The following is a 10,939-nucleotide window of genomic DNA, read 5'->3' on the forward strand; positions in this document are numbered from 1 at the left end:
GCCATGAATTAAAAAGATGCTTACTCCTTGGAAAGAAAGTTATGTCCAACCTAGATAGCATATTCAAAACCAGAGACATTACTTTGCCAACAAAGGTCTGTCTAGTCAAGGCTATGGTTTTTCCTGTGGTCATGTATGCATGTGAGAGTTGGACTGTGAAGAAGGCTGAGAGCCGAAGAATTGATGCTTTTGAACTGTGGTGTTGGAGAAGACTCTTGAGAGTCCCTTGGACTGCAAGGAGATCCAACAAGTCCATTCTGAAGGAGATCAGCCCTGGGATTTCTTTGGAAGGAATGATGTGAAAGCTGAAACTCCAGTACTTTGTCCACCTCATGCAAAGAGTTGACTCTTTGGAAAAGACTCTGATGCTAACAGGGATTGGGGGCAGGAGGAGAAGGGGATGACAGAGGATGAGATGGCTGGTTGGCATCACTGACTCAATGAATGTGAGTTTGAGTGAACTCTGGGAGTTGGTGATGGACAGGGAGACCTGGCATGTTGCGATTCATGGGGTCGCAAAGAGTTGGACATGACTGAGTGACTGAACTGAACTGAACTGAACTGAAAGTTTTACTTATAGCATCTGTCTTTACTAAGAAAGCACTGAAGAAAATTCTCTTTAGGGAAGGATTGAAACAAAGCAACAAAAGTTGTCAAATTGAAACCAAAAGGAATAAATGAAAATAATAGCAGAAATCATGCAAACCAAATGACAAACCCCAGAAAGAAGGCAAATTATGGGATGATGTCTGATGGTTATGGCAGCCTCCACATTCTTTCCTCAATTCCTGTTCTCCTAATCAACCTCTTCCATCATTAGGACCACGGAATGGCTAAGAATTCAGGGGATAGCTAAGCAAACACTGTGGATTTTGGAGGTGTGGGACTAGAAACCTAGGTAGGCAGGTAAGGATGGGGACTGTGGATTTCCTGAGAGAAATAGAAAACTGTGGGAGAAAACCCCATTTCCTTGCTTCTTGCTTTCTTGGCTATTGGAGCCAAGTGGCAAATAAAGCTTATATCTGTAACTGTCTGTAACCATCCATGGCTCTGATGACCCTTGGGACTCAGGAACACCAGGAGGAGTGAGCCTGGACTAACAGTGATTCCTCATGCCAGACTCCTGGAGCCAAGGGCCCTACGAATGGTCCCTTTTAAAGGGAGACTAAAAGTCTCCCGTTTAGTACCACTGCTCTCTGTTCCACTGCTGGAGGTTTATAACCATAACCACCTACGTCTGAGAATCCATGTGAGTAAGCACACCAGGTTCACTGGTGTGAACTGGTTCCTGCCAGTGGGAGTCTGGGGATTTGTTCTCGTTGGGTGAGGCTTAAATAATAGAGTTGATACTATTCCATTGGCTTCCCTGATAGCTCAGTTGGTAAAGAATCTGCCTGCAATGCAAGAGACCCTGGTTTGATCCCTGGGTTGGGAAGATCCCCTGGAGAAGGGGAAAGTCTACCCACTCCAGTATTCTGGCCTGGAGAATTCCATGGGCTGTATAGACCATGGGGTCACAGAATCAGACATGACTGAGTGACTTTCACTTTCACTTCACTTTACTATAACCCCAAACAACAAGTAAATTTTTCAAAATTCTGGTGTCATAGCAGGCACATGGAGAAAAAGCTTTCAACTTGGCAAAACTGAAGTGAAGTCACTGACTCGTATCCGACCCTTTGTGACCCCATGGACTGTAGCCTACCATGCTCCTCCATCCATGGGATTTTCCAGGCAAGAGTACTGGAGTGGGTTGCCATTTCCTTCTTCAGAGGAGCTTCCCGACACAGGAATCGAACTCAGATCTCCCGCACTGTAGGCAGACACTTTACCATCTGAGCCACCAGGCAAAACTGAACCACCCATCAAATTATGGGGCAACATTTCTGTCTTTTTAAAAACAAAACACTTTTTTCACTGGCCCCACCCAATCTGCTTCCTGGCTCCAAGGTCTCAGAGGTGCAGCAGTTAGAGCAAACGCAGGGGCTCAAACAGCTTCTCTGGAGGAAACCAGACAGCTCATCAAGTCCTTAAATCAGGTGAGCCTGGCTGAGAACAAATCCCAGGGAGACAGAGCTGCAGGGACAGTAAGGTAGGGGAGTCTGGGGAGGGTGTGGATTCTGGCCTGAGAAGGGACCAGGTGCTGTGCAAACAAGTCAGGAGGATGCTACCAGAGCAGGGGAGGTGGCGGTAGGGAGGGGACTAAGAATGTCTGTTAACACATTGTCCATGCATCTCATTTTAACATGACAACCTTTTGCTGTTGTTGTAGGGATAGACATTGAGTACACTTGATAACCCAGACATTTCTTTTAGTAGGAAATGTGTCCCCAAGGTCTTTAGAGTTGGAAGGCAATTTAGAGACCACTCAGGCTAAATCTTTTTTTTTTAATTTAATTGTTATTTTATATTGCACTGCAGCTGTTGTTTAGTCACTGAGTTGTGTCTAACTCTTTACGACCCCATGAACTATAGCCCGCCAGGCTTCTCTGTTCATGGGATTTCCCAGGCAAGAATACTGGAGTGGGTTGCTGTTTTCTCCAGGGGATCTTCCTGAACCAGGGATCAAACCCGGGTCTCCAGCATTGCAGGCAGATTCTTTACTGTTGAGCCACCAGGGAAGCTCATACTGCAGTATGTGTAAATCAACTAATGTTTTGGCAGGAAATGGGCATTTGAAGACTGCAGTCTGGCACTAAGGGTACTCATTTCTACTGGGCTTATCATTGTTTTGATGTCTTTCCAATGGACTTCAAAACCATACAAACACACTTACTTGCACATACACACAATGAAGAATAAGATTCCTGAAAATTCTTTGCAGATATTTTGGGGCAAGGGTTGGGGGGACTTAAAGTACTTCCCACTGGAGATGGACAGAGAAATGACTGCGTTATCAAGTCTCTTGGAACAATTTTTTGTGTGGTTCATTCATCACACAAAATACAATTAGGCCTGTTTGTTACATTTGCTTTTGATTTTTACTAGGATTTTAAATATAATTTTTGCTGTATGATTATGTAAACTATTTATATGGTTTTAAGATCAAATCAATGAAATATAAGTATATCCAAACAAGTCTGATTCCCAGTTTCTGTCCCTGTCCTCTCCCTCCTCTTTGTCCCATGCCCATATAAGTAACTTTTTTGTTTGTTTAGCTTTCAGATTATTCGGCCATTGTTTTTATGGATGAATTAAAAATATATGTATTACACATTTTATATATGTAGATCATATTCCTCCTGGTTAGAGAAATGCTAGTAAACTGTGCATTACTTTCTTCTTTGCTTTTTCTGCTTAATGCTATATCCTGGAGATGTCTTCATACTAGGATATAAAGATATACCTCCTTTTTCTACAGTTGACCAGTGCTTCACTGTGTGAATATACCTTAGTTAATTCAACTGGGTCCCTACCCTAATGATGCATGATAGGTTTTTGGTGTCCTGAGATTCAAATAGTGGCACAGTTAACAGACTTCTGTGGGCTTCCCAGGTGGCCCAATGGTAAAGAATCTGCCTGCCAATGCAGGAGATGCAGGAGACGTGGGTTCAATCCCTGGGTCATGAAGATCCCTTGGAAATGGCAACCCACTCCAGTATTCTTGCTGGGAAAATCCCAAGGACAGAGGAGCCTGGAAGGCTACAGTCCATAGGTCACAAAGAGTTGAACATGACTGAGCACACACGTGTGCATACACACACACAGAGCTTTCTGCATAATTTTCTTCCATATTCTTGTTGGGTACCTTTGGAATAAATCCTAAAATTGAGATTGATAATAAAAGGGTAAAGGCATATGTAAATGCACATATACAAGACCTTGCTAACTTCTCCTCCAGTAGTTTTAGACTGTTCTTTTATTCCCAACAGCCATGCAGGAGAAGATCTGTTTCCCCTACATCTTTTACTTATTAAAAAACATGTATTTATCTATTTGGCTGCATTGCATCTTAGTTGCAGCATACGGGATCGTCCTTGCCTCGTGTGGGATCTTTCACTGTGATACACGGACTCTCCAATTGTGGAGGGATTAGTTGCTCCGTGGCATGTAGTATCTTAGTTCCCTGACCAGGGATTGAACCCACATCCCCTGCATTGCAAGGTGGATTCTTAACTACTGGGCCACCAGGGAGTCCCTCCCCTATACCTTTTATCAACAGATTATGCCAACTAATTTCTGGGTTTTTTCAAACCTGTAGGTGAGAAATAGTATCCTAGTGCAATATTAAATAATTAATTTTAGTTTTTATATGTTTTGATATGTTTATCTCTATTACGAGTGGATGTTGATATCTTTTTACATATTCAAAGGATATTTACATTTTTATTTGGACTGTTTATTCTTATCTCTTACTCCACTTTCTATCAAGTTGTTGGTCTTTTCTTTCTCTACTTTTAGATATTGTTTGTTTGCTAAAATATTTTTATTGAAATATAGTTGATTTATTATAATTATAGCCAAGCCACTCAGTTTTATACATGCATGTGTCCGTGTGTGTGTGCATGCTCAGTCGCTTCAGTCATATCCAACTCTCTGCGGCCCCATGAACTGTGACCCTCCCGTCTCCTCTGTCCATGGAATTCTCCAGGCAAGAATACTGGAGTTGGTCGCCATGCCTTCCTCAAGGTGATCTTCCTAACCCAGGGATCAAACTTGTGTCTCCTGTGTCCCCTACATTGCAGGCAGATTCTTTACTGCTAAGTTACTGGTGAAGCCCATATATATATGTATATAATATATATAATTATATATATATATATATTCTGATTTTTTCCATTATAGGTTAATACAAGATACTGAATATAGTTCCTTTCCACTATACAGTAAATTCTTGTTGCTAATGTATGTTATATATAGTGGTATGTATACGTAATGTATATGTAACATACCACTATATATAACAAAAGGTCAGCTTTCATTCCAATACCAAATAAGGGTAATGGCAAAGAATGTTCAAACTACTGCACAACTGCATGCATTTCACATGCTAGCAAGGTAATGCTTTAAATTCTCCAAGCTAGGCTTCATCAGTACATGAACCAAAAACGTCCAGATGTACAAGCTGAATTTAGAAAAGGCAGAGGAACCAGAGATCAAATTGCCAATATCCATTGGATCAAAGAAAAAGCAAGAGGATTCCAGAAAAACATCTACTTCTGCTTCATTGACTATGCTAAAGCTTTTGATGGTGTGGATCACAACAAACTGTGGAAAATTCTTCAAGAGATGGGAATACCAGACTAGCTTACCTTCCTCCTTAGAAACCTGTACGCAGGTCAAGAAGCAACAGTTAGAACCGGACATGTAAACAGACCAGTTCAAAATTGAGAAAGGAGTATGTCAAGGCTAATATTGTCACCCTGCTTATTTAACTTATACGCAGAGTACATCAAGCAAAATGCCGGGCTGGGTGAAGCACAAGCTAGAATCAAGATTGCTGGGAAAAGTATCAATAACAGATATGCAGATGACACCACCCTTATGACAGAAAGTGAAGAGGAACTCTAGAGCCTCTTGATGAAGGTGAAAGAGGAGAGTGAAAAAGCTGGCTTAAAACTCAACATTCAAAAAATGAAGATAATGGCATCCAGTCCCATCACTTCATGGCAAATAGATGGGGAAACAATGGAAACAGTGACAGACATTATTTTCTTGGGCTCCAAAATCACTGCAGATGGTGACTGCAGTCATGAAATTAAAAGATGCTTGCTCCTTGGAAGAAGAGCTATGAGCAACCAAGATAGCATATTAAAAAGCAGAGATATTACTTTGCTGACAAAGGTCTGTGTAGTCAAAGCTAAGACTTTTCCAGTAATCATGTATGGATGTGAGAATTGGACCATAAAGAAGGGTGAGTGTCAAAGAATTGATGCTTTTGAACTGTGGTGTTGGAGAAAACTCTTGAGAGTCCCTTGGACTGCAAGGAAGTCAAACCAGTCAATCCTGAAGGAAATCAACCCTGAATATTCAGTGGAAGGACTGATGCTGAAGCTAAAGCTCCAATACTTTGGCAACCTGATGGAAGACCTGACTCATTGGAAAAGACCCAGATGCTGGAAAAGATAGAAGGCAGGAGGAGAAGGGGACAACAGAGGTCGAGATAGCTGAATGACATCACGGACTCAATGGACATGAGTTTGAGCAAGCTTTGGGAGATGGTGAAGGACAGGGAAGCCTGGCATGCTGCAGTCCCTGGGGCCAGAAAGAATCTGACAGGACTGAAGGACTGAACAGCTACGATGTATCCATAAACCCCATACACCTAATTTATCCCTCTTTCCTGATTTTCCCCTTTGGTAGTCGTAAGTTTATTTTCTGTGTCAGTTAGTCTGTTTCTGTTTTGTAAGTAAGTTTACTTGATTTATTTTTGATTCCACATACAAATGATATCATGTAATATTTGTTTTTCTCTAACTTCCCTCAATATGATAACACCTCAGTTCATACATGTAGTTGCAAATGGCATTGTTTCATTCTCTTTTACGGCTGAGTAATACCCCATTGTATATATGAACAGCATCTTCTTTATGCATTCATCTGTCAATGGACATTTAGTTTGTTTCTGTGTCTTGGCTATTATAACAGAACTGTTATAAAGCTGAAACTCCAATACTTTGGCCACCTCATGCAAAGAGTTGACTCATTGGAAAAGACTCTGATGCTGGGAGGGATTGGGGGCAGGAGGAGAAGGGGACGACAGAGGATGAGCTAGCTGTATGGCATCACCGAGTCGATGGACGTTAGTTTGAGTGAACTCTGGGAGTTGGTGATGGACAGGGAGGCCTGGCATGCTGCAATTCATGGGGTCGCAAAGAGTCGGACAGGACTGAGCGACTGAACTGAACTGAACTGAACTGATGAACATAGAGGAGAAGGAAATGGCAACCCACTCCAGTATTCTTGCCTAGAGAATCCTGTGGACAGAGGAGCCTGGTGGGCTGCTGTCCATAGGGTCGCACAGAGTTGGATACGACTGAAGCGACTTAGCATGTATGCACGCATTGGAGAAGGAAATGTCAACCCATTCTGATATTCTTGCCTGGAGAATGCCAGGGACAGAGGAGACTGGTGGACTGCTGTCCATGGGGTCACACAGAGTCAGACACGACTGAAGTGACTTAGCAGCAGCAGCAGCTATGAACATAGAGGTGAAGGCATCTTTTCAAATTAGAATTTTGTCTGGATATATGCCCAAGAGTGGGATTGTTGGATCATATGGCAACTATATTTTTAATTTTTTGAGGATTTCCAGACTGTTCTCCATAGAGGCTCTACCAATTCACGTTCCCACCAACTGTGTAGGAGGGTTCCCTTTTCTCCACACTCTCTCCAGCATTTATTGTAGATTTTTTGATCATGGCCATCAAATCATCGCTGTGAGGTGATACATCATTATAGTTTTCATTTGCATTTCTTGAATAGTTAATGATACTGAGCATCTTTTCATGTGCTTATTGGCCATCTGTACAGATAGTCTTTGTATAAAAGTGAAATGACCCCTCTTTTACATAACCAGGAAAAAAATTTCCCCTAGTTTGACAGTTGTGTTTTAATTTGTGTATGGTGGCATTATTCTCCCACATTATATTTCTGATTTTTATATAACCAAATTTAGGAGTCTCTTTCCTTGTGGCGGTTTAGTAGCTAAGTTGTCTGACTCTTTTGTGACCTCATGGACTGTAGTCCACAAGGCTCCTCTCTCCACTGGGTTTCCCAGGCAAGAATACTGAAGTGGGTTGCCATTTCCTTCTCCGGGGGATATTCCTGACCCAGGGATTGAACCCCAGGTCTCTTGCATTTCATGGCAGAGTCTTCACCGACTGAATCACCAGGGAAGCCTGTCTCTTTCCTTACTCTATTTCAAATTTCAGAAATATTTTCCTGACTTCTAAGTTACAAAGATTTATCCATGTTTCTTCTATTATTTATAGGGAATTTTCAACATTGGAAATTCTACCCTATTTGGAGTTTGAAAGGCATCAGGAAATGGATACAGTTTTGTCTTTTTGTATATGATTGTCTCCATGTTGCTTATTAGTCTATCTTTCTTCCTCTTGATGTGAGATGCTACATTATTGAATATAAATGTTGCATAATGTAAATGAATTGAATATGAATAAATACAATGTGGTTAATTTGGTCTGTTTCCAAATTTTCTGTTTTTGCTTTGCTGTTCTCTCTATTCAGGGACCAACATCATACTGCTTTAATGATAGAAACTGTGATGGTAAGTCATAAGGGGCTTTCCCTCCCTGGCTCCCCATGCACACTTCATTCAGACTGACACCAGCTATAACAGGCCTGTTCAGCCATTGGTCAGGCATCCGAGTGGGTCCCTCCTCCCAAGCACGTGAGCAACTGGTAACCAGCGACCAGTTAACAACCTCCTTCTGCCACTGGTGAGGCCACTGAGAGTCCCTTCCCCCTCTCTATTGTATATAAAAGGACCCTAAATGCTGAGTGAGATGAGAGGGTTCTTAGAGATGCTAGACTGCCATCCCCTCGGTCTACTGGCCTTCTGATTAAAGTCTTCATTCCTTGCCCCAACAACTGGTATCCGGATTTATTGGCCTGTGGTGCAGTGAGCAGAACAGCTTGGGCTTGGCAACAGACCTGACACTCCTTTGTGGGGATACTGGAACTACTTTTCTGTTTTATCCACAGCAATTAAACTGTTTAATTTTTCTGTTTCTTTTGCGAACAATGTTGGTAATAGAATATTACAAATTTCAGGGAGGCTGCTGCTGCTGCTGCTAAGTCACTTCAGTCGTGTCCGACTCTGTGAGACCCCATAGACGGCAGCCCACCAGGCTCCCCCATCCCTGGGATTCTCCATGCAAGAGTACTGGAGTGGGATGCCATTGCCTTCTCCATTCAGGGAGGCAAAGGAAGTTAAAAAAAGACTTGAGAATGGTTCCTACTTGCCTAAATTGACTCTTTCCCCCTCTCCTTCCTTTTCTTAAGGTGGAGTCTGGGTACCCCAGAGCCTCTTGATGTTAACATGGCTGCCACCCCTAACAACGCTCTGAGGATAGTGCTGGTAGGGAAGACCGGAAGTGGGAAAAGTGCGACTGCAAACACCATCCTCGGGTACAAAAAATTCGAGTCTAAGATGGCTGCCAACGCTGTTACCAAAACTTGTCAGAAAGCGTCCCGGGAATGGAAGGGGAGAGAGCTTCTTGTTGTTGACACCCCAGGGCTCTTCGACACCAAAGACAGCCTGAACACCACCTGCAGGGAAATCAGCCGATGTGTCCTCGCCTCCTGTCCCGGCCCTCATGCCATCGTCTTGGTCCTGAGGTTGGGCCGTCACACACAGGAAGAGCAGCAAACCGTGGAGTTGGTCAAGAATCTGTTTGGGAAAGCAGCCATGAAGTATATGATCATCTTATTCACTTGCAAAGAGGAGCTGGAGAACCAGAGCCTGAGCAATTTTCTGGAGGATTCGAATGGAAACCTACAAAGCCTCCTACAGGAGTGTGGAGACCGCTGCTGTGCTTTCAGTAACAGCAAAAACACAGAGCAGGCTGAGAAGGAAGCTCAGGTGCAGGAGCTGGTGGAGCTGATAGACGAGATGGTGCAGAACAACCAAGGGGCTTACTTTTCTGACCCCATTTACAAGGAAACAGACCAAGAGCTGAAACAGCAGGAGGAATACTTGATGAAAAGCTATGCTGATACATTTAACAAGCAAATTGAACAAGTAGAAGTGGAATATGCCCAAAATCCATCAGAAGAAAAGATGAAAAAAATAAAATCGATAACAGATGAGTATAATGAACAAATGATGAATGTAAGGGAAGAAGCTGAGAAGAGAATATTGCAAGCTGTTTTCGACAAGATTAAAAACATGCTTTCAAAAATATGGCAAATGTTGTGGAAGTAATGTACTGTAATTTTATTTTTACTTCTCAATTTACTATAGCTTGTTAATATGAAAGTAAAAGTGAAGTCGCTCAGTCGTGTCCATCTCTTTTCAACCCTATGTATTATAGCCTGCCAGGCTCCTCTGTCCATGGGATTTTCCAGGCAGAAATACTGGAGTGGGTTGCCCTTTCCTTCTCCAGGGGAATCTTCCCAACCCAGGGAACTTGGGTCTCCCAAATTGCAGGCAGACTCTTCACCATCTGAGTCACCAGGGAATCCCTTTCTTGTTGATATGATACTTTGTATTTTCCTAAAATGGTTAAAACCATATCTTATTTCTGATTTCTTCTTACAGTCTAACCTTACTCTCTCCATTGAGTTAGGGGTCTATGTCCCCTACCTTGAAATTGAATGGACTTTGTGACTGTTTTGAGAAATAGTGGGTGGCTGAAGCAACACCATGTAACTTCTAAGGTTCAAGGAGATCCAACCAGTCCATTCTAAAGGAGATCCGTCCTGGGTGTTCTTTGGAAGGAATGATGCTAAAGCTGAAACTCCAGTACTTTGTCCACCTAATGCAAATAGTTGACTCATTGGAAAAGACTTCTAAGGTTAGATAGGGAAAAATGCCTCCTTGCTCCCTCATGGTGGTTACCCTTGGAATTGCCCACCATATTGTGAGGAAGCCCAAGTAGAAGCCAAGTCACCCTGGGGAAGAGGACCTGAAGTCACTGGCCCACTGCCTGGCTGATATTTCATCTGCCAGCCAAAACCACTTGCTGGCCATGCAAGTGAGGCAACACAGAGTGAATTCTCTAGCTGCCAACTGATGAAACTGTGAAGAGCAAAGATAAGCCATTTCCATGGGGTCCTACCCAAATTGCAAATTCATGAGAAGAATAAATGATTGCTGTTATTTTAAACCACTAAGTTTGGGGATGGTTTGTTAAGGAGTGAGCGTCAACTACAATTAAATGTCTTTGTAGCTCATTGCCCAGCACTCCTGGCTCCCACCTGTGCTCACACACAATGCCAATGAATTTAAGAGTTTATGAAATTGACATAACCA

The 10,939-nt window shown here is 42.6% G+C and overlaps 1 protein-coding gene across 5 annotated transcripts; it reads left to right on the forward strand.

Annotated features, from left to right (window-relative positions):
• Nucleotides 1-1,921: 1,921 nt before the first annotated feature.
• Nucleotides 1,922-9,962, forward strand: LOC109557774 (GTPase IMAP family member 7-like). Of its 5 annotated transcripts, none has more exons than XM_019959286.2 (3): nucleotides 1,933-2,039; nucleotides 8,191-8,230; nucleotides 8,968-9,962. In XM_019959286.2, the coding sequence occupies exon 3, from the start codon at nucleotides 9,005-9,007 to the stop codon at nucleotides 9,887-9,889; it is 885 nt and encodes a 294-aa protein (XP_019814845.2). In that variant the 5' UTR covers nucleotides 1,933-2,039; nucleotides 8,191-8,230; nucleotides 8,968-9,004; the 3' UTR covers nucleotides 9,890-9,962. The 5 variants fall into 5 exon arrangements, with proteins under 5 accessions (XP_070644486.1, XP_019814845.2, XP_070644488.1 ...); XM_070788386.1 differs by lacking the exon at nucleotides 1,933-2,039 and adding an exon at nucleotides 2,074-2,092; XM_070788385.1 differs by lacking the exon at nucleotides 8,191-8,230 and having other exon boundaries at nucleotides 1,922-2,039.
• The last annotated feature ends 977 nt before the right edge of the window (nucleotides 9,963-10,939 follow it).

Source organism: Bos indicus, chromosome 4 (genome assembly GCF_029378745.1).
Source record: "Bos indicus isolate NIAB-ARS_2022 breed Sahiwal x Tharparkar chromosome 4, NIAB-ARS_B.indTharparkar_mat_pri_1.0, whole genome shotgun sequence".
Taxonomy (NCBI): Eukaryota; Metazoa; Chordata; class Mammalia; order Artiodactyla; family Bovidae; genus Bos; species Bos indicus.

Bases quoted from the DNA above. Each gene is read 5' to 3' on its own strand.
- LOC109557774 (XM_019959285.2), top strand. From the start codon at position 8,266: ATGCACACTTCATTCAGACTGACACCAGCTATAACAGGCCTGTTCAGC. The intron at 8,403-8,967 runs GTGAGGCCACTG...CCTTTTCTTAAG, and splicing joins ACAACCTCCTTCTGCCACTG to GTGGAGTCTGGGTACCCCAG.